The 23,088-nt window shown below is 45.6% G+C and overlaps 1 protein-coding gene across 1 annotated transcript; it reads left to right on the top strand.

Moving 5' to 3' along the window:
- Window positions 1-341: 341 nt before the first annotated feature.
- Haus7 (HAUS augmin like complex subunit 7) lies at window positions 342-23,081 on the top strand. The gene is made up of 10 exons (XM_059249982.1): window positions 342-642; window positions 1,393-1,508; window positions 3,722-3,789; window positions 5,935-5,996; window positions 10,593-10,684; window positions 11,168-11,326; window positions 11,462-11,558; window positions 12,014-12,223; window positions 13,226-13,340; window positions 22,822-23,081. The coding sequence occupies exons 1-10, from the start codon at window positions 358-360 to the stop codon at window positions 22,890-22,892; spliced, it is 1,275 nt and encodes a 424-aa protein (XP_059105965.1). The 5' UTR covers window positions 342-357; the 3' UTR covers window positions 22,893-23,081.
- Window positions 23,082-23,088: the final 7 nt, after the last annotated feature.

Below are 23,088 nucleotides of genomic sequence, written 5' to 3'. Positions count from 1 at the left end.
CCAAAGAGAACCCGAACAAGGCAGGAGCGCCCCCTCATGGAAGAGCCTGACCTCTAGGAGTCCCGCTTTTTTTTTTTTTTTTTGCCTTCTAAAGGAGCTAAGGCGCTACTCCGGCTTTGGTAAGTCCTACTCGCCGAGTCTCGACGCCCCTCCTCTGCCCCGCCCCTCCTCCCTGCCTCCCCCCCCCCCGCCCCGCCTCTCTTTCCCTCCCTGCCGCCTTCTCCGGAACTTCCGAACTTCCTCCTGCCCCGCCTTCAGCCCGCCTCTGTCCTGTCCTCGCCCTACCCTCTTCGCTGCACTCTGCCCCTTGAGGCGCGCGCAGACAGTGGCTGAGCTGCAGCCCAATAGGAAGGCTCAATGAGAAAGAGGGTGGGCTTCTGTCGCTCCAGTCTGACGGGTGGCTCCGCCCCTGCCGCGCGCAGGCTGGTGGGCAGAAAGACCCAAGAAACTGGTGTGCCGTTAGCAGTTCCTGCTGCGGCCTGTAAGTTTGAGGGCGTGAACCGGTTGTGGTTCAGAACGCAGAACATGGCGGAGAAGGGTGTGGCCGCTGCCGCTGGCTGCGGCTCTGGTGACAGCTACTACGAAGATGTGAGTGATGACCGCGTGGTCAAGGAGGCTGTGGAGGTGTTCGAGAAGCTGAAGGTACTGTGAGCCAGGGACTCTAGGATAGGAAACCAGACAGGGCCCCGCCTCAGAGGGCCTTCTGGAGCTTCCTGTGAAAATTGGCCACACCACAGGGATCTACAGTAGTGGGTCCTGGCAGAGCCCTGGGGGCGACTTGTGGATCGTTTGTCTTAGCTCGTTGGTGTTCTGGACCTTTGCTCATGCAGTCTCCACAGAACTTTGCAAGATTGAGGCTGAGAACTTGGAGCATGTGAAGAAATGGATGTCGCAGGTCCCAATCTCAAAGAGCTATAAGTGGGTGGAGTTGGGTTTGGGGGACAGCCAACACATTGCCTTGTGTTGGGTCAGAGACTTGAGGTACATGCAGTAGTGAGGAAGATGACTATAAAGTCAGCTATCCCAGGCCCATTGCCCCCTCTAACCTCCTTCCCATTTCCTGACTCAGTGATCACTTTCAGTCTCCCTCCACTGTCAGATTTAATCTTAGTCTTTCTAACCCACTCTTAGGCATTTTCCTGGTTTTGTGACCATGGAGCCTAGAGGGAACACACTTAAAAGTAGTGGGGCAGCAAGTCACAGGGACTTGGGGTAAAGATGGGAGGGACTTGAACTTTTGGCAAGACCAGGAGGTGCTTATGTCTGGCACCATACTCTTGGTGGTGGGAAGTGTGTGGAAGGGTCAGGAAGCCGTCCTGAGCACAAACTGACAGAAATGCATTGCTACTCTACAGTAACAAGCTCCTTATGACTTTCCTTTTCCTTGCTTAGGGTGTAAATTGCCCCTTTCTCGAAGGTCTGTATATTACAGAGCCAAAGACAATTCTGGAACTGCTGTGTAGGCCCTCAAAGTACCGGTTGGACATACTGGAGTGGATGTGTATACGGTAATGTCCTGTGTTCTTACCCTTTCCATGCATGGGGTGTCTCCTGTGGGAGATGGGAATATGTCTTCTCAGAGGGTTTCATAACCCAGCCAGCTGTAGGAGAGCAGCTGGTTACTTAACAGTGCCAGGTACAGAGCCTTGACCAAGATGGTGGGGAGGTGGCCCTGGCAATACAAGATGAACTTTAATGAAAGCCCTGGGCTTTTGATTGTATTGAGGGATTTGTATTTGATGTGGTCCATGTTTACTGAGTTGTGATTACTGTTGGCTTGGTGGGTACCTGATGATCAGGGAGGGACATTGTCCAGAAACCCAGTGACAGAAAACAGCCTCTTAGATTGTTCCTCTTTCTCACTCCAACTTGCAAAGAATCAGGTTTTTTCTTAGCCCTGTCTCTGCTGCAACCCTGGGGCAAGTATGGCTCCAGGGAAAAAAAAGTCAGTCCTGTTCAGTCACTGTGTCTTTTCCCACCACATTGGGTCAGCAGGCCCAGATACTGCCACCCAGGCCATACATATCACCAAGGTGATGACAATAGTAGATAGTAAAGGCTCCCAAAGTCCCACAGAAAGAACTCTTTGCTGTCTGTGGGGTGCTTGCTTTACCTACATCCATAGCTCTTAAGGTGACTAGCTCCTTAGGCTGGTGAGGGGGCAAAAGTGTATTCCAAGGCTCCAGAGCCAAACCAGGGATGGAGCTCAGGGCTGGATGGGACTTTCCTATGAAATGGAAGTTGTTGGAGGACTTCTTTCTTACTGTCCTCTGTGGAACCAGTTCTATCCAGCTAGGAACTCTCTCAAGGCCTGATGCTTACTGAGGGCCTCATTGTTATACTTATCTGTGTGCCTCCCTCAAGGCCAGGGCCACACAGTCTAGTGATCAGAACCTTTTCACAGTAGGAGCCTTCAAGCATCTTAAAGCAGAGCTCAGCAAGACTTCTTCTATGATGGGCCAGACACTGCTCCAACTGTCTTGCCAGGGTAGCACAAAAGCAGCATAGACAGCATGAGCAGGAATGGATGGAGTGATGTAGCAATAAACTTAAAAAAAAAACCCAAACTGGGGACCTATGTGTGGGCTCATCCCTCCTTTAAACTGTGTATTGGATTGGGGTTTTTGAAAAGTGTAAAATGAAGCAGAACTCAGTGGCACACACCCTTAATCTGGGAGGCACAGGTAGGTGGATCTCTGAGTTTGAGGCCAGACTGGTCTACATAGTGAGTTCCAGGACAGCCAGGGATACACAGAGAAACCCTGTTTTGAAAAACAAAAAACAAGAAAAAGTGTAAAATGACCTCTTTGAAAATTGTGCAGGGTGGTGGTGGCGCATGCCTTTAACCCCAGCACTCAGGAGGCAGAGCCAAGTGGATCTCTGTGAGTTCGAGGCCAGCCTGGTCTACAAAGTGAGATCCAGGACAGGCACCAAAACTACACAGAGAAACCCTGTCTCAAAAAACCAAAAAAAAAAAAAAAAGATGAAAAGAGTGTAGCATTGGTGTTGACTAATAGTAGAGGCGATCATTGTTCCTTCATTATATACTCACTGGCCTCCTTTTTTGTGTTGGTCATTGCCTAGAGATGTGCTAGGCTCCAAAAGTACCTAAGGGAAAGCCAGTTTCTGGCCCCAGCCAGCTTTTACTCCAAGAGAAAAGAGTCCTGTGGAAGTGTAGGGCACATTGGCCAAGGAGGCTGAATGGTTCCTTGGAAGGCCTTATAGTCAGAGCTGGCCAGGCTGAGAAGGAGTGAGCTGAAATGGTGACTGGTATGCCGGGCTGAATGGGACCCAGTAGGTGCACATTCAGGCCAAATTGTTAGGTTCCAAAGTCTCCTGCAAATGGCCACACTCTTCCCTTCTTGTGCACCCATCAGTGTTCTGCCTGCATGAATGCTTGTAGGCCAGAAGAGGGCACCGGATCTCGTTACCGGAGGTTGTGAGTCACTATGTCAGTGATGGAAATTGAACTCTGGAAGAGCAGCCAGTACTCTTAACTGCTGAGCCATCTCTCCAGCCCTACATACACCTGTGTGTGTGTGTGTGTGTGTGTGTGTGTGTGTGTGTGTGTGTGTGTGTGTGTGTGTGTATGTGTACCTTGAGTATTTCTGAGGGAAATTTTTCTCACTGGCATTTAGCATGTACAGGTAATTCTCTGTTTAGAGAGTAGGTATGGAGGGGTGGTCAGTCAGGCACCTGACAGACTGCTGTTTTCCCACAGGGTCTGTCCCTCCTTGCAGGACAAGTTCAGTTCACTGAAAGGAGCTGCAGTGGATGTGAAGATACAGGGTAGGTCTCTTTATGGGAATGTGGCATTTGATGATAAATTCTGGACAATTTTGAGCTTGGTCTTAGTGTCTCACTGAGTTGTAAAATTTCCAAATAGTACATAGGTCCACCATAGCAATGAGAGGTAGAGAGCATGGTTCTTTGTGATGTCATCAGAGGTCTGTCTTCAATGGTGTGTGTGTGTGTGTGTGTGTGTGTGTGTGTGTGTGTGTGTGCATATTCTGTCCACATGGTATTCCCATGAGTCCCTGATTGCTCTTTAATGTGATTTGCCTTGTAACCTTATTAGTTTGATGGTTTTTTGGTAGAAACTCTCTTTAACCTGATGTGAAAGTTAGATGAAAGTGAGCAAAAATGCCATTTGTGTAAGAGGGTAATTTTTTTCCTTCCTTGTAGTGTGGCCAAACATTGATAAAATTTAAAAAGGCTAAGCTTTTCATCAGCCTGTGTGTATTCTAAGCACTGCAGGGTGGGTGAGCTGGACTTGAGCCTCAAACTGTGCACCACCTGTCAATCCTAATCAGTTATCTGGGAAGAGTTGTCCTCTTGGATGCAGTAGGGTGTTGGGTCTCAGAACAACCAGGCCTTCATGCCATCATCCCCGTGTTTCCTGCTGTCAGGATTCTCCTCATAGGCTTGGAAGCAGTACTTGAGTTCTCTGGTGCATATGGGAAAGCCCTGACCTGCAGGCTGCCCTCATCCATCCATAGTTTGGACTTCACTAGATCCAGCCTCACTTCCTTCTTTGAAGATGAAGGCCTTTGTCTTGTTCACCTCCTCAGAATGTGTTGAGTACTTGTCTGAGTGGAAGTTGAAGAAATGAGGACAGGTAGTGGTTAGTTCTCGAGTTTGGCTGACATGTGAGGCAGTGTTTAAGGTACTAGGGTACAGTAGTGAACTGTACCACCCTTGTATAACTTAAATGTTAGATGATGGGTAACACAGATGATGAACAAAGAAGGCTATAAACTTCTCAGTGGTAGGGTGGTGAGAAGGGTTGTAAACTGCCAGTTAAAGGAAAGGTGACTTAAGGAGAGTTGGAAGAAGGGTGGTCTTATTGTCAGAAGATGGCAGAAGGGAGGAACTAAGCCAGGCTGAGAGTAGTATCCAAGGCAAGGGAACAGCGGATGCAAAGCATTGATGTGGGCTATGCTTGGCAGCTTTGAGGAAGAGTGGGGAACAAAGATGGCTGGGGTGGAGGGGATAATGAGGTATAGGAAATCAGGAGGGGATAGGGATAGGTCCTGCTAGGCCTTATAGGCTGTGGAAGGCCATTGGCTTTTATTTCAAGGAAGGCTTTGTTTTCTATTGGGTTTATCGGGCTTCCTGGGGATACAGCAGTAAAAAATAAGAACACCCAGGCAGCACCACAGCTCTTGCAGTAACTGAGGCAAGATACTGGGGAATGAGTGGAAAGGTATGCTCAACAGGATTTGTTGAGAGGAGAAAGACAGGGTCAGAAGGATTTAAGGACTGTGGTTAAAGCAGGTTGGCTTGGGGGAACAGTGGCATCTGCAGAGTATTTCCAGGGCCACACAGATGCTCTGTCACTTCTTCCAGTGAGTCTTTCATAGCATGTTCTATACAGGTTTGCACCTGCTCTGCTGTTGCTGAGGCATAGCCTGGCCTGTGAGGGGGTAAAGGTACTTCCCGAACATTGGTGCTGGCCTGAAGCTTTCTGGCCTTTGTTTATATACTAGATGGCCATACAAAGATGTGCTGAAAACCCTGGAAGATGTGGCTACGTGTTCCCTGTTCCTTGAGGGGCCTCAGACTCCTTACCTGTAAAATATAGCCTAGACTCACCTTCAAAATGGCATGTCAGGAGAATGGGCCATGAAAGACATTTGGGACATGGACAAATGTGAGCCATGGGTCCTTTTGCGTTAACCTTATGAAGTCTCTAAAAGTGTGGCATATGGTCCATGTTGGAGGCCTTCTAATTTCTGATGGCTTCTCAGGCAACTGGCCATCTATATCTGATATACAGAATGTGGTGAGTAACTCCCTCATTCACTTCCAGGTCTGGAAACACATCTACAAAGAGAAGCCTTAGTACACTATATGCTCTAAGTTCTGGGATGTCTTGTATCCTACTCTTTTTGGGTGGGTGTCTGTAGTGACAAGGTCTTTGTATTCTAACAGAGATGGTGAAGCTAGGCTATGAGCTGATGCTGTGTGCACCAGATGACCAGGATCTTCTGATGGTAAGAAAGGACCTTCTTCTGTCCCTGCACAGGTTGTACATGCTTTTGTCCTGGGCTGGTGAGTGGATGGGAGAGGCCTCTTGCTCCAGAGCCTGCATGCCTGGCAAGACTACTTCTCTAGGCATTCCCAGGTTAAGCACTGCCAGAAATCTCTGTGGGAGATAGACAGAATGGGGAGGCCTGTAGTGGAAATGGAAATACAGGCACATATCTGGTTCATGATGACCAAAGGACAGTGTGCAACCTGTCCTCACTTGATATGTCATACTTGACTAGTATCATGGTAGGTGATATATAGTATCAAGATAGGTAGTATATTCCAGTAACTGTCACACCCACCCTGAACAGAGAGTGTTTTTTAGCTCTATTTCCCAACCAGGTGACAGAAACTCACTTGAGATCACATGATGGCAGAACTAGGCCTCCAACTCAGGACTGTGGCTCCCAAATTGCCATCTGAGGGTCCCTGATCCACCTCATAGTTAAATCAGAGAAAGCCTACCCTATCCTTAAAATGTCTAAATTTCAAATAATTGTTTCCAGTTTTTTGACTATTGTGGATGATGGGGTTGTGGACAGTGTGTTTTTGCTTGATCCCCATTGTCATATCTCTTGGATATGTGCTAGATATGTAGTGATTTTGTGTTTTCAGTTTTGAGGAACTAATGAACCTTTTTTGGTGGGGCTGTACTTCATTGTGCTGTTGAGTCTCTCCAGTGAGGGTTTGTTTTTAAGTAGAGCAGGTTGGGAATGTGAACAACAAGAACAGAGAATTCCCATCTCTTTCCTGCTACTGGCCCCATGTCAGCCTGCCTCACTGTGGGAACATTTGTTACCTCAGTAAGCTAACACTGATAAGTATAACTTTATCTCCCAATATCCAGTGGGCTATGCTTCTCTTGTTCTGTTTTCTGGTTGAAGTTGTTACATGGTTCTTTTTTCTTTTGGTTCTTTGCTGATACTTTATGTTTTTGTTTCTTGTTCATAATTGCTTATTCAAGCATTTTTCTGATGGCTACTTAAAACTGTCAGTTCATTTGCCTTTCTATAATCCCTGTATAGGCGTCTAATGAACATCTTTCTCACATAAGTTGAGGTCTTCATGTTTTTTCATATGCTAGATGATTTTGGATTTTTGTCTGGACATGCTGGCTATTATTTGGATCTTGTTAAATTTAGTGGAGAGTAGAAATCCACGTGTTCCAGCAGACTCTAGGCTTGCTTTAGTTTATGCAGCCAGGTCCACCCTCCTCTCTGCCCTGAACTTCCACTGTCAGCTCACCTTCTTCCCATCTATCCTGCATGCGCCACCCAGTGGTCAACCTGAGACCTGGGCCTGGCTTCACTCCTGGCTTAGTAATCAGTCAGCTGTGCACAGACAGGGCTGGTTCAGAATTTCTGAAACTGATTTGTGGAGTCATTTTCCCCATCTCTTTCCTCTATGCCATATCTCTAAGGCTTTCAGTTCCCCAGGAATGGGCTTTTCTATCCTCTAGCTACAAGTCATTTGCATGACTGATTCAATAGCAAAAGGGCAGAGAGGAAAAGCTAGTAAGAGACTCATGGAAAGATGCTTTTTATCACTGATCACACGAGCAATGAAAATTAGAATTGCAATGGCATGCTCTGTTCATACCATGATGTCTAGAGTTAGAAGGAAAATAATACGGGCTGACAGGGATGGGGAGATAGGAACCCTCATACATTGCTAGTAGAGACATAAAATAGTACAGCTACTGTAGAAGACAGTTAACACATGTGTACCAGAGTTCACTGTGAATGTTCATAGATGTATCCTAGTGGCTCAGAAATAGAAATACCCCTAATACCCATCAACTGGTGAGATAATTTTTAAAAAAGAAGATGGTACAGCTACATGTGACAATGTAGATGATCTTTGAGGATGTTTATGCTAAGTGAAAAGCAGTCAGATAATAAAAGGTAATATAAGTTTAAAATAAAAGGTCACATATTGCAAGATTCCTTGAATGTAGACTGTTCAAAAGAAGTGAATCCACAAAGAAAGATAGGTGCATAGTAATTGCTAGGGACAGGCCAATAAGAAATGACTTTTAGTGGGTCTAGCATTTGTTTTGGGAGTTCTAGAGATGTTTCTAAAATGTGACTATGGTGATGGAAAGATGGTTCAGTGGTTTGAGTACTTGCTGCTCTTCCAAGGGATAGGGTTAGAGTCCTAGCCTCCACATGGTGGCTCACAACCACTTGTAATTCCAGTTTCAAGGGCTATAATGGCCTCTTCTGGCCTTGGGTGCTTCACACATGTAGCACACAGATATACATGCAGGCAAAACAGCCAGACACATCATAAGTAAATAATTTTTAAAAAATTGACTATGATGATGGCTACTTGGCTCTTTGACTATCCTAACAATCACTGTACTATACACTGATTCAATAGCAAAAGGGCAGAGAGGAAAAGCTAGTAAGAGACTCATGGAAAGATGCTTTTTATCACTGATCACACGAGCAATGAAAATTAGAACTGCAATGGCATGCTCTGTTCATTTATATGACTGATTCAATAGCAAAAGGGCAGAGATAAATTTTAACAAATAAACAAAAAACAATGTAGCCAAATGAAAAAAGAACATCTAGGAGAACAGCAAATCAAAGGACCAGGGGTGGGTGGTCTGTGCTTGATGTGTTCAGACAACTGTTAGAAGGCTGATTAGGCTAGAGCAGAATGAAAACAAGGGAAGGAGATAGAACAGATTAGGAAGATATGATGGCCTTTGTAGGCCAGAGAAGGGTTTAGTGTGTGTAGGGTGGTGGCCTAGGGAGCTTGGAACTGAGGAATAGGGGTTTCTATTTAGTCTGACAGTAACAGCTATGGCTAATGTGTGAAGATGGAGTGGGTAGAGTGGACCTTGAGGGACCTGTTGGCAAGTTACAGCAGTGGCCAGGCATGTGAAATGATAGCTTGAATGGCAGTGGGAAAGTAGAGGAGTGGCTGGATTCAGCCAGACCCCCTGGGTTTGCTGATATAGTAAGGTAGAGGCAGGGGCAAGACCCAACAGTCATACTCTGGGAAGATCTGAAGAATGAATTCATAAAGACTCCTACTTTGCCATATCTCCAGATCGTCCCAGAGTGAGATTTTTGGTTCTTGCCCTTTGCTGGGAGGTAGAGAAGAGACAGATAGGGTATAGTATAGTGATGGGTTTCAGTAAGGTGGCCACAGACCAGCCTTCTGGAGGCTAACCCTAGGGTCTTGTAAGGGCTGGATCCTGGTCATCCAGAAGGGTTGTTTGTGGCTTTAGAGAGCTCATAGGGAGACATGGACCAGGACTACATGGGGGAAGTCTGTGATGATGAAACTAAGCAGGCTACACAACCATTCTAGGGCATTTGACAGGGGGAGGTAATGGAGCCAGCTTTCTACTAAGTGGGAATGATAGGCTCGGTGTCCCAGGCCACTGACCAAAGTGTGAATGACAGCCACACTTGTGTTTTTGTTTGGGCTGTCTCCAATTTAAGCAATGTATTTATTATCTTTTGTCCCATACTGCCCTTGCAGGTGTGTTTCTTTGGCAAATGGGGAGACTGAGTCAACAAAAGAGTAAAAATGTCTCAGAAGCCAGTGTCAGGTTGAGGACATGAGTTGGGGGCGTTGGAGTGGGTCTTGCTAACTCACTCTTGGAGGTGGCAGTGAATCTTGGAACTGTGCTTCCCCTGAGACTACTGCTCACTAGGGGCCATTTGGCCCTTTCCCTTCAGCATCTGCATTCACTACTGGCTTTCAGTTCTTGTTTTTGTTGAAGGGGATTTTGTAAGGCTGGTAATAGTGATCAAGTGACTCTTTGATTATTCTTCCTCAGAACAGTGTGTGCCAGGCCAGGGTGGTAAGAAGGTACACTTAAGGGATAGGCCTTGCTTGGTTACTGTTTTCACAGGAATTTGTGGAGCGGTCATGGCCTCTAAGAGAGTGTCTGCTCCTAGGGAATCATTGACTTTCTAGAAGAAGGCAAGCCTTAGACTCTTCACTGGGTAGCTCTCTGCATCACCTGGTCAGCCCTGCATGAGTTGCTGCACAGAAGCCTGTAGCCTTCCTGATGGAAAGTCTAGGCCCCTGCTGGAGAACAGGCCACCTCTAGGCCTCATGCTGTGCCTGTTGGCCTCTGCCATTCTTGGCTAGGATGGATTGACTGAGGATACCAGATGTTTACTTGGAGGTGTCCCTGATGAATAGGCCACCAGATTCCTGTGAGCTCTATTCCGCTTTAGTAGGCTCTGCTGCATGCTACCCACCCATTGAATAAGCCTTCCCCTCTGGCTTTGTGACAGACTCACAGTGTAATATGTTTTGACAACATTTTGCATTTTGCATTTGCAGTGTGCTGTCAGGTGTCATTGCAGTCTGAAATGTGGCCTCAGAAGGAGCACTTTGTGGCAGAAGTCCTATTGCTGAACCAGTTCAAGAGGCTACCAGCAAGGGTCAGGGACAGGGAAGAGGAACTGTCTGGCCAGGCCTCTTGCCATTGGCCACAGCAAGGGCAGCATAGGATTGGGCACCTGGAACAACTGTCTAGGCCTGGCCTGGGTCTAGTGGCAAATGTGTGTGACTTTCCCTGCCAGGGCCGTGAGTGTCCCCAGAAGCAGCTGCAGTTCATGGACCAGTTGCTGGATATGATGAGGAGCCTGGCCACTGGATGCTCCAGTAATTCTAGGTAAAGGTGTCAGTGGCACAGGCGGGTGCCCTTGACAGTTATTCTTGGTCTTAGCTATGGAGATGGTAGGGTGGTGAGGGAATGTATCTTCATCTGGGGTCTCTCTGTCTCCCTATGGTGATAGTAGCCACATAATTGGTCCATGAATTATAGGACTGATAAATTGCGACAGCTCCCCCTAGTCACTGTCTTGGGTGTTGGGCTGGCTGGACAGAGGTCAGACAGTGGCCCAGCAAGGGGTAGCTGTGTCTCTAGGATGTTGGGTCATGGCCTGAGATCCCTGCACTGTAGACCTTGGGGGAACTAATCTATGTGTATAGGAGGGGAATTAACACCTGGATGTCTGCAGGTATGAGGACATCAGAGAGGTCAAAGCAAGCAGAGACTGGGAGGGTTGTAGGCAGTGGAGCTCCCCACCTTGGGACTGCTGCACCAGTGCTTCTGCTGATAACAGTATACTCAGTGTCTGTCCTGTTTTTGCAGCCTGAAGGAACACCTTGAAGACACCACAGAGAAGAATGAGGCATTGCTGGGGGAACTCTTCTCCAGCCCCAACCTGTGGGCGATCTTGAAGCCTGAGAATGACCCATGGCCCCTGGACATGCAATCCTCTCTCAACAAGCAATGTGATGACCTGCCAAAGTAGGTCTCCAGGAGGGCTCTACCTAGTATCACCCCAACTTGCTTCTGTTCATTAAGGCAGACTTTATAGTGGTCTATTGCCTACAGCAGCAGTAGCAGAGAGCTGACAGTGTCCCTCCCTTTTTTCCCCTGCAGGGCTGGCCCCTCTGCCAAGTCAGAGGGAGAAAAAGTGGCAGATCTGGCCAGGCAGCTGCAGGAGAGTGCTACTAAACTTCAGACACTCCGAGACCAGGTGAAGGGCACCAGCTCTGGGGACTTTGGGACTTGGGGAACAGGCCCTGCTGAGTTCTAGGGCAAGTGGTGTCCCCTTCAGCATGGTGTGCTGTGAGGCTTCAGTGAGATGCCACAAGAGTATGGAGGGTAGGTGCTGAGGGTCTGAGCATGAAAGGAAAGAATGTATTTCAGATGGCAGCTATGCACTAGGCCTGAATGTACACCTTCACATGTCTTCTCAAGTTCAGCCCTACTGGCATCTGTTAGCCAGGCTAGATATTTAGCTATGAAGATTGAGGCCTGTGCAAACATTAGCCTCAGAGTTGAGGCTCCATTCACACTATCTCCTCCTTTATGGAGACTTTCTTCCTTGTCAGTGTGCTATGTTATGTCAATTTGTATTATGTAGGCTGGCATCAGCCCAGGCTGGCTAGGCAGGGCAGCCTCAATTGACTGTTACCCTTGGTTTTGCAGTGCTTTGCACATCATAAAGCAGGGACTGACACTAGTACCATAGACCAGAAGCTCCGTCTGGTCATCTCCGACTTCTACCAACTCATCTTGGCCTTCCTGCAAGTCTATGATGATGAGCTGGGAGAGTGCTGCCAGCGCCCACTACCCAGCCTGCACCCAAGTGGCCCCATCATCCAAGCTGTCTATCAGACTCTGGCTTCCTGTGGCCAAGTAAGACACATCCGTATCTCTGTGCTGCCCAGCATGTCAAGAGCACATGCCCACCAGGCTTGAGCTCAGGACCTTGGCAGCCTCTGATGTCAGGTGTGGGGCCTGGGAAGGAGCTTGAGAGGACTTGGCCTGGGCTCCTCAACCAATCATATGGTAGTACTCTGGGTCTGGGACCTTTGTCAGGTGAGGACAAACATTTCTGGTGCCTTGGGAAGGTGATGAGAGCTGATGTGGACACTGTCTCCAAGAGACGCCCCCTGACTTAGGAGATTTCCATTCTTACCTCTTGTACCCCTAGGGAGGTGCATGCATTGCCTGCATTGGGTTCTACTTGACTCAGTATGGTGTCCTGGTCCTAGTTTTATGCTTGTGTTGTTTTCACATGCCCACAAATGCCATGCTACTTCTGATCTTGTGTCTGACTGAGTACTAGGCCAGACAGACAAACAAGATAGGAGGCAGTTGGGTATGTGGCTAAGCCATTGAGTGAATGTGACTTGCTTGACCCTCCTGTATTTCAGGTTCTCAGAGGCCAGGCTTAGCAGCTGGACTTAATTCTCATTACTGTAGCTGCAATGTGTACAACTGACTTTGGCTCACAGTGCCATGATGCTGATTTTAGGTTATGACAAGAAAACCCAAGACTTCCCAACCTCTCATGAGACTCTCCCAATAGTGAGAAGCTCTCATCACAGCGGTACTTTTTGGTAGGACGTTTCTTTTCCCACCCTGCCATTTGCTTTGCTCAGGCTGGCACAGCATGCAGTGAATGCTAGCATGTTACTAAGAACTGAGGGCTGCGAGAGTAACATAATAGTGTGGAGTCACCACTGAGCCAGGAAGGAGGAGACTTAGGTTTGAAGGGCAACTCTCCAGCTGAGAGTTCTCTTTCTGTTGGCTGTCTTTTGGGGCTTCAGTGTAAGCTTGGGTTGGAAGCAACAGATGCCATCTCTAGGTCAGACTAGCCTCACTGATGCCTGCATGTCTACTCTGTCTTGGCAGTTGTTGAGAGCAGTCATGGAGATTGCAGACACTTCTGCTGAAGCTATGGAAGCAGCAAGGAGGCAGCAAGGAGAGCCGAACTGTTGGGGCAGCAACAACTCTGGAATAAGCCTAGGTAAGTGCCTGGGGCTGAGGGGCAGTTGTTCCTGCCTGCTTAACCCAAGTATGCTCCATGGCAGGGCCACTTCTTTCTGTACCAGGCCCGTCCTTAGGAGACTGGCTGCTTAGTTTTTTATTTTAATGCTTGTTTTCTTTCCCTTGAAAAAAAAAATGCTTTCAGAATTCCTGACAGGAAATTGGAATAACTCAGAGATGTGTAGAGGTAAAACTAAAAGAAATGAACCACAGTCAGATAACCGCAGGTCCTGGGTATGAGAATTTTCATCAGTTTCTTGCTATTCTTTAACCTATTTTCATTTTCTTTCTTTTTATATTATTGCTATTAGATAGGAGTAAAATTGTATCTGAATTTAATTTTAATTATACTCCTCCTCCCTAAGTTTGTTTTGTTTTTGTACTTTTTTTTTTGAGGCAAGGTCGTTCTATATAGCCCAGGTTTGCTTTGAATTCATGGTAATTCTCTTGCCTCAGCTTTCCGAGTACTGAGATGAAAGGCCTGCAACACCATGCCTGGTCCTCCATTAATGAATGTGGCTGTGTTTCAGTAAAATTTCATCTATGAAAATAGGCAGTCAGTCTTGGTTTGTTGATCCTGCTATATAGTGCTACATCTTACCCCATGTCTTTGAGTTTCTATTGCTGTGATAAAACACCATGACCGTAAGTAACTTGGGAAGGAAAGGGTTTATTTTATCTTTTTTTTTTTTTTTTTTTTTTTTTTTTTTTTTTTTTTTTTTGGTTTTTCGAGACAGGGTTTCTCTGTGTAGCTTTGAGCCTTTCCTGGAACTCACTTGGTAGCCCAGGCTGGCCTCGAACTCACAGAGATCCGCCTGGCTCTGCCTCCCGAGTGCTGGGATTAAAGGCGTGCACCACCACCGCCCGGCTTATCTTTTTTTTTTTATTAAAATTTTTTTTCTTTCCTTTTACATACCAACCCCTGTTCCGCCTCCAAGATTCTCCTGCTCCCCCACAACACCTACCTCTATTACACTCTCATCCCTTCCTCATAGAGTGTAAGGACTCCCTTGGGTAGTCAACACAGGCTGGCATATCAAGTTGGGGCCAGACCTAGCCCCTCCCCCTGAATCATGGCAGAGTAAGGCATTGCACCATAGGGAATGGGCTCTAAAAAGCTAGTTTGTGTACCTGGAATAAGTCCTGACCCCATTGCCAGGGGACCCACAAACATGTCAAGCCACGAAACTTTCACTCGTTGGGTGAAAGTTGGGTCCGTGCAGGTTCCCCAGCTGTCAGTCCAGAGTCCATGAGCTCCCACTAGCATGGGTCAGCTATCTCTGTGCTTTTTCCCAACATGATCTTGTCCCCACTTGCTCTTATAATCCTTCCTCCCTCTCTTCAATTGAACTCCAGGAGCTTGGCCAAGTGCTTGGCTGTGGGTATCTGCATCTGCTTCCATCAGTCACTGGATGTGGGGTCTATGATGACAATTAGGGTAGTCACCAATCCGAGTACAGGGGAAGGCTAGTTCAAGCACCCTCTCCACTGCGGCTATTAGTCTTAGCGTTTTATCTTATAGTTCCACACCACAGTCAGAGAACTGTGGGAAGTCAGGGCAGGAACTCAAGACAGGAACCTGGAGGCAGGAACTGATGCAGCAGCCATGGAGATTTAATGTTTACAGGTTTAGTTAGCCTGCTTTCTTATAACACCCAGGACCACCAGCCCAGGGGTAGTACCACCTATAGTGAACTGGGCCCACATCAATCATCAATCCATTCAGTGGGGACATTTTCTCAATTGAGGTTCCAAACTTCCCAAATGACTCTAGTTTGTGTCAATTTGACATAAAACTAGCCAGCACATGCTGCTCTAAGTCTTCATCCCACTCTTTCTGGACTTTAGAACTTGTTTCAATTGAGGATGTTTTTGTTTATTTGTTTGTTTTTGAGAGAAGGCCTGACATTGTAGCTCATGTTCACCTAGAATTTACTATATAGCTTAAGCTGGCCTCAGACTCACAAGAAATCCATTTGTTTCAGCCTCCTGAGTGTTGGGATGAAAAACATCAGCCTCTATACCCAGTCAATTTGAGATTTTTGCAGATACCACTGCTCTGAGAATTTTTGAACATATCTCCCTGTGTAGACATGTGCCAGTTTCCCCAAGATGTCTTCCTGGGAGTAGTGTTACTCCATCCTGCCACATTGCCTGCCCCCCATTTGATGTCCCATAGCTGCACATCCCCATCAGCACCAGCCATGACTTGGCTTGGTAGTTGATGATATGTAGGGCATGTGTAACAGCATTTTGCTGCATGTTTATTCTGTATCTTAGTGAGTACTTACAGAGTTGCACATTTGCATACATTTATTGATCATTTAAGCTTTCCTTTTTGTGAAATGCCTGTTGAAGTCTCACTTGTAAAAACTTGTTGTTTTCTCATTGATTTATAGCTTTTTTTATATATGGTACATAGAGGTCCTTGAATGCTCTATGTAGGATGCATATCTTCCTCTACATTGTGGCTTATCTTTTCATAACTTGTGTGTGGTCATTTGTTATACAATTTGCATGTAGTCAGATGTAGCCATAATTCCTTTATGGAAAGCATCTTTTGTATTTATTGTAGATAGCATTCCTACTCTGACAAGGAGTAGGCTTTATAGCATTCGCTTCTGTGGTTAGGTTAGTAATCTTCCCAGATTATAGCATGAGATGGGAGTCCAGTTTCATTCTATTCTGTGTGAATACACATCTGTCCCAGTAGCACTTAATGGAAATGCACTCTTTTCCCCAATGGTCTGTAAACCCATCACTTCTGTTAGTCATCAAATATTAGTACTACATGTGTGAGTCCCTGAGTTCTCTATTCTAGTCTGTTTCTCTTTTTTTCTGTCTTTGCACCATAGAGATAAGAAAACAAATGACAAAAAATAAACCCATAAGGTAAAAATAGTTTTTCTTTTTCCCCCTCTCCCTTCACTGGAGATTAAATCTAGGCTTTATATATGCTGTACAAATGAGTTGCACCTAAGCCCTATTTTATTTTTGAGACAGAGTTTCTCTGTGTAGCCTAGGCTGTCCTAGAACTCTCTCTGTACACCAGGCTGGCTTTGAACTCATAGAAATCCTCCTTCCCCTGCCTACCGAGTGATGGGATTAAAGATGTGAGCCACAGTGCCCGGCTTATAAGCCCTATTTTAATAACAGCTTTACTGAACTATAATCCACATAACATAAAACTCACTCAGCAGTGAACAATCTAGTTTTTTTTTAAAAGGATACCCATACAGTTCATACAGTTGCACAACCATCATGGCTAAGTCTGGAATATTTTTTAAATATTTATTTATTTATTTTTATTTTATGTATATGGGTGTTTTGTCTGCATGTATATTTGTGTACAATGTGGATGCAGTGCCCACTGAGGCCATCAAATCCCCAGTGACTAGAGTTATAGACAATTGTGAGCTGTCTTGTAGGTGTTGGGAATCAAACCCAGGTCCTCTGGAAGAGCAACAAGTGCTTTTAACCTCTGAGCCATCTCTCTAGCTCCTAGAATATTTTTATTATCCCCAAAAGAAGTTCTGTACCAGAAGCTGGATGTAATGACATACACCTTTAAATCCCAGCACTTGTGAGGCAGAGGCAGGTGGATTTCTGTGACTTCAAGGTTAGCGTGGTCTACATAGTGAGTTTCAGGAGAGCTGGGGCTACATAAAATGAGACCCTGTCTCAAAGAAAAAAAAGAAAGGAAAAAAATTAGCAATCTCTCTTCCATTTTTCCCCAAACTCCAGCCCTTGACAAACATTGATCTACTGTCTTTCTCTATAGCCTTGTCTTTTCTGGACATTTTTCTTATAATGGAATTGAACAGTGTGTGACCTTTTGCCTGCCCTTTTTCACAGAGCACAATTGTTTCAAGGTTCATCCATGTGCTGCATTCTTTTGTATGGTTGCTGTATGGCTGTAATTAATATGTAAAATATTTTTGTTTATACATCTATCAAGAGACATATAGGTTGTTCCTTCATTTTAACTGTTATGAATAATGCTGCTATATTTTTTTGTTTGAACATGTTTTTGATTCTCTTGGGTCTAAAGCAGAATTGCTGGGTCATATAAATGTTTTCTAAAATACTCATTTTCTCACCACTTGCCTTTAGGATTACATCTAATGACCTAAAGCACTCTGGTGCCAAGTTAATTTCAATAGTACACAAAAGTTGTGCTTTAATTGAATTTCTTTGTCCTCTCACAAGTTATTTTTAAATTTAGATTGAAGTTTCATGTATTCTATGCCCATCAACATGGATTTATAATTACTGATTCATGCAATTGCATTCAAAATTAGAAGAAAATTACAAACAAAAATATATTTATGTTAGTTGTCATTTGTCTGTCTTTTTACTTTCATTGGTGTTTGTTTTGTTTAAGACAAGGTCTTACTCTATAGCCTTAGATGGTCTGAAACTCACTATACTGATGAGGTTGGCCTCACGTATTCAGCAAATCTCCTGCCTCTGCCTCCCAAGTGCTAGAATTCCAGATATGAATCACAGACCTGGCTTTTAAGTTCTTTATTGATGTAGGCTGATAATCACTATCTAGTGATTTTAGATGATATTCATGCTTTGTAGGGAAGGTCCACCAGTGACAAATTCCCTCAGTTTTTGTTGATCTTAGAATACCTTCTTTTCTTTCTCCTTCATTAAAAAATTCAATGTAATATTTTATTAATTCTCTGAGAATATTATACATGTATTTTGATCATATCCAATCCTCACTCTTACCCTTAATGTCTTCTAGATTCATCCCTACTCTTCTCCTAACTTAATGTCCGCTTTAAAAATAAATCCCGCCGGGCGGTGGTGACGCACACCTTTAATCCCAGCACTCGGGAGGCAGAGCCAGGCGGATCTCTGTGAGTTCGAGGCCAGCCTGGGCTACCAAGTGAGTTCCAGGAAAGGCGCAAAGCTACACAGAGAAACTCTGTCTTGAAAAACCAAAAAAAAAAAAAAAAAAAAATCCCACCAAGGCTAATTTGTGCTGTCCATATAAATACTTTTGGGTGTGGGGCCATTCACTGGAGCATGGTTGACCTACCAGGGGGTATGGTGATATTTTATTTGTATTAAAATGTTATTTGTATGTTAATAAATAAAGTTGCCTAGGGGTCAGAGCTATTAGCAAGCCATAGGAAAGCAGGGCAATGGTGGCGTACGCTTGTAATCCCAGCACTTGGTAGGCAGAGCTAGGTAAGTCTTTGTGTGTTCAGGGATACAGCCAGTATTGGATACACATGCCTTTAATCTCAATACCAATCATAGAAAACCTGGAGGTCTATACAGACAGGCCGTGACGAGGCGGTCATGTGGTTGGGTTTACAACCAATGAGAAGGCAGAACAGAAATTCTATATAAGGACTTTAACACAGAAAGTAGCTCTGTTTCGGAGAGGTAGGACCACCGCAGGAGGAAGGGTAAGGTTTTAGCTCTTAGCTCTGACCTCTTGGCTTTCTTCTTTGCATTGGTTCTGTGTTTCTTATTTAAAAAGATGGTTGGTTACATCTACAAGTTTTTTAAAGAAAACTGCCTAACCTTACCCTAACATCTGTCAGCTGTCAATAGCTCCATCACTAGGGGTGGGGGCTTGTGAGCTGCTCCAGCTTCATGCTAAAATGTCAACAGGCTTAATCTTGTGTAAGCAATCACAGCCACTGTGAGTCATGAGTGCATCATCCCTGTCATGTTCAGAAGACACTGTTTTGCTTGAGTACTTCCTAACCTCTGGCTCTTATGGTCTTTCCACCTCCTTTTCCTTGATGTTTTCTGAGCCTTGGGGGTTGGAGGTGTGATACAGATTTTCCATTTGTGAGTGAGCACTCCACAGCACTTCAACTAGCTGTGAGTTTCTGTTTTAACCACCATCCACTGCACAAAAATGTTTTCAGAGGCATCTGATTTTCTCCTTCATTTTTGAAGGATCATTTGGCTCTTTGCTCTTGGATGGCAGTTCTTCCATACTTTGACTGTATCATCCACTGTCATTTGGCCTTCATAGCTTCTGATATGAAAACAACTTGTATTCTTGTTAAAGACCCTTGTATGTAACAGGTCTCTTCACTTTCTTTTTGTTTTCTGCTTGTTTCTGGCTTTTGGCATTTTGGTTATATGTCTTCGTGTGAACTCCTGTAGGTTTAACACCCATTTTGGAGGTCTTGACTTTCTAGATTCTTGTTGTTCACCAACAGCTTTTCCTTCTTTTCCACTTCTTTTTGGCTCAGAGTCTCAGGGTCAGCCAGGAGGAGGTCTCCAAGCCTTCTTTGGATTCTCCTGGGCATTTTCATAGTGCTGGGTTTTTTTTAGGTCCTTTTAGGCACCCTATGGACTGCTCACACACACCCCCCAGCCTTTATTTCCCAGCCTTTCCTTCCAAGCTTTTTGATTAGTGTATTATTTTTCCCAACTATTTCAGTGAGCAGAAAGTAAAGCACTTGACTATAACTATTTTCACTGATTTTTCCTCAAGTAGTGGCCTTAGATCATAGCGTTTGTGCCATCTCTTTGGGGACTTTTTCCCACCTGTACTAGAGAAAGGGTCTCACTAAGTTTCTCAGGCTGGCCTTGAACTTGTGATACTCCTTCCTCATTCTCTTCAGTAGCTGGGACTATAGGCTTGTACAACCAGGCCCTGCTTGGGATTCTCTATGACTGCTGACCTTATTTCTATGTTCTGCCCTGGCACACACCTGCCACATGTATATTAGATACTTGGGAGTCTCTTCTTATTTACGGAGCTGCAAGAGGATCCTCCATCTTAAAATGTATTATAGTATATGTATGTATATGTATAAATGTATTTACCCTAATCACCAGTGTCACTGTGGCTCTTACTACAGTCCATATAATTACTATTAGTAAATTGTTCATAGTCTATGCTATCATTACTGCAATAATGATCATTAATAGCCTTAACAGTGTGCCCGCTCACTGGTGAGTAGGGCATACTATCACTGGTAGCAAGCTTGGCGATACGAGCTAGAGGCACCCCCACCCCATGTTTTGGTTCCCAGTGACCTCAATGATGTGGAGATGGTGAGTAGAGCAGGGATGGGCTCCTGACTCAGCTCTTGTCAGTGCAGATTCCTGATTTGCTTTGAGACAAATTCTTGGGCACTAGACATGCCCAGAGAAAAGGACCAGTATCAAATCCACTCCAAAGCCACTTTAACCTTTGACTGCCTGTTTTCTACCTGATCCATTATGGGTTTTGGCCTTTATGAGAAACTACCTTCCACTTACTTGGGAGGGGTCTGTTTCTGTGTCATTTTCCCTTTCACTGATCTGGATGCTGTAGCTGAGTCCTGTTGGTGACATGTCCCAGAGTATCAAGTAAGAAGCTCATGTGAAAGGCTGTGTGCCTTCTGGCTTAAGGCATTGTGTGAATGGGTGACTGTAACAATACCAACATATTTAGAGGACAAAGTGACCCTGCCAGAGCTGAGAATGGGAGAGGACACAAATGACAAGAACAATTAACAGGTGTGGAAGAGAGACAGCAAATGGGAACAAATTGTCAGGCCTACAGAACAGCCAAGTGACAGAACAGCCTAAGGGAGTAGTGGGGGCAGATGCTGTGATGGTGGAGCTAACCAACTAACCACTGTGATCTTAAGGCCTAGCAGCTGCCCCAGAAAAGAAGCACTCTATAGAGAACACATAGATGACTTGGTCTCCTGTGGAGAAAACAATGGCAGTGAAAAAGCAAATCAGCTTCTGATGTGAAGTCTGCTTCCTTGCTTCTGAGGCTTCATATGATGAGGGCTGGACTTACTGCTTCTTCCTGAAGCCAAATCATCCTGTCAACCATTCCTGCTCTCCATGGAACTCTTCTTCATGACCCTTTCACAGGAAAAATCTCTGAATCTCTGACCAGCATGGTGGGAAGTACCTTTTACCCAGGCTCCACATCCTAACACCAGAGGCGCTCTAGGGTAGGGCAGGGTAGGGTACAGAGAACCAGTATAATGAAGAGAGAAGACCTGGATGTACAGGAAATTGTGCTTGGAGAACTTTCAAACAATGTGACAGGCAATGTGCCTGGATAACTGAAAGCCCAGGTGAGACAAAAGACCAGAAGACAGTGACACATGAGGCAGTGAGTCTCTAGGAACAGAGAAGTGAGATGGTAGAGTAAGTACAAGCTACAGGACATAGAAACTGGATCCACAGAAACATAAATGAAGCAGATGGGGCTCCTCATTTCAAGTCCAGAGCAGGGGGGAACCCAAAGGACTCAGTCCAGAACCCACCCTGACATAGGGTACAAGGCCAAAACTTCAAGGACTAATCCAGTATGTGGCCTCAGGAGCACACCTGGAGGCCGAGAACTGTTGAAGTCTACCTGTGAGGGTAAAGCAGGCTTTCCACCAGGATAGGGTGAGGCCAAGGGTCTAGAATCTGGCCACACTCCAGGGATTGATAAAGGCAAATTCCACAAAGGAAGGGCAAGGCAGAACCCAGCAAAGCGCCATCTGCAAAGGGACACAGTTTGCCACAGGGAAGCTCTCCAACTAGGATACCACTGGAAATACAGCAAACGGGGAAGGATCCTTATGGTGCTGTTCAGTGTGGGCATGCTCCCATGAGTCCCAAGCTCCAGAGCTATCCTTTCGAGGGGAAACAATGACAAATTGGGGCTATCACTGTACTCATGTCACTGTTAATAACCTTGACATGTAAAAGGCAAAGTATAGGGCTGGAGAGATGGCTCAGCGGTTAAGAGCACTGACTGCTCTTCCAGAGGTCCTGAGTTCAATTCCCAGCAACCACATGGTGGCTCACAACCATCTGTAATAAGATCTGGTGCCCTCTTCTGGCCTGCAGGGACACATGTAGGCAGAATACTGTATACATAATAAATAAATACATCTTGAAAAAAAAAAGGCAAAGTATAGCTAACAGTGGGATTGTGGAAGAGAGGGGACAGGCAGCATGGGTTATGAGCCTTCTTTTTCCTCATGAGAAGACAGAGAGGGTAATCAAACTGGTAGGAAAAGCAATAGATCTGTTTTTGCCTTAGAGCAGTTCTGTGTTGTTGGTTTTATTACTGTGTGCATATACTGGTATCTGATTAAAACAACTCACCATCAAAACCAGAGCAACTCCTGGGCTTTGAGGTGGCCTGGCCTTGACACTGTCCTGGTCAGTGTGACTCAGAGACCCCTAAGCTGCTGGCTTACCACCAGTCAAGGGTCTCCCATAGCAGTTCCCTGATCAGTGTTTCTGGGTCATGGTAGAAGTTGGACCCCCAAGCTCCAAGCCCCTTAAAGACCAGGTGGGAGTAGTCCCCTTACCACCTGGTCATGCCCAGGGAGAGCCTGAGCAGAATAGGGAGGACAGGGGCTCTGGTAGGAAGATGGGGGAGTCTTGTATGGACTGCCAGCTTCTGCCTCTTTCAAGCTTGCAAGCCTTGAACTCACTTTGCTGTTTGTGTTTCTTTTTCTGTATAGCTGCCAGGATTGATGAAGTAACACAGAAGTACAAGATCCTCACTGACAGATTGCACAGAGACACAAGATAATGTGAGGGTAGAAGGCCCTCCCTGGAGCTATCAGGAGGGGCAGTTCCAGTCCTGTTCATGGCCTGCATGGATTTCTACTTGCTTGGTATCTGCAGTTTGGAGGAAAGGAGGAAGAAGGAGGTAGACAAGGCAGGCAGAGATGGGTAGGACAGGGGAGCTAGAAATAAAAGAAACCTCACACTCTGAGAAGTTGCCT

This window comes from Peromyscus eremicus, chromosome X (assembly GCF_949786415.1).
Source record: "Peromyscus eremicus chromosome X, PerEre_H2_v1, whole genome shotgun sequence".
NCBI classification, from domain to species: domain Eukaryota; kingdom Metazoa; phylum Chordata; class Mammalia; order Rodentia; family Cricetidae; genus Peromyscus; species Peromyscus eremicus.
This window is presented reverse-complemented; position numbering and strand designations above follow the sequence as displayed.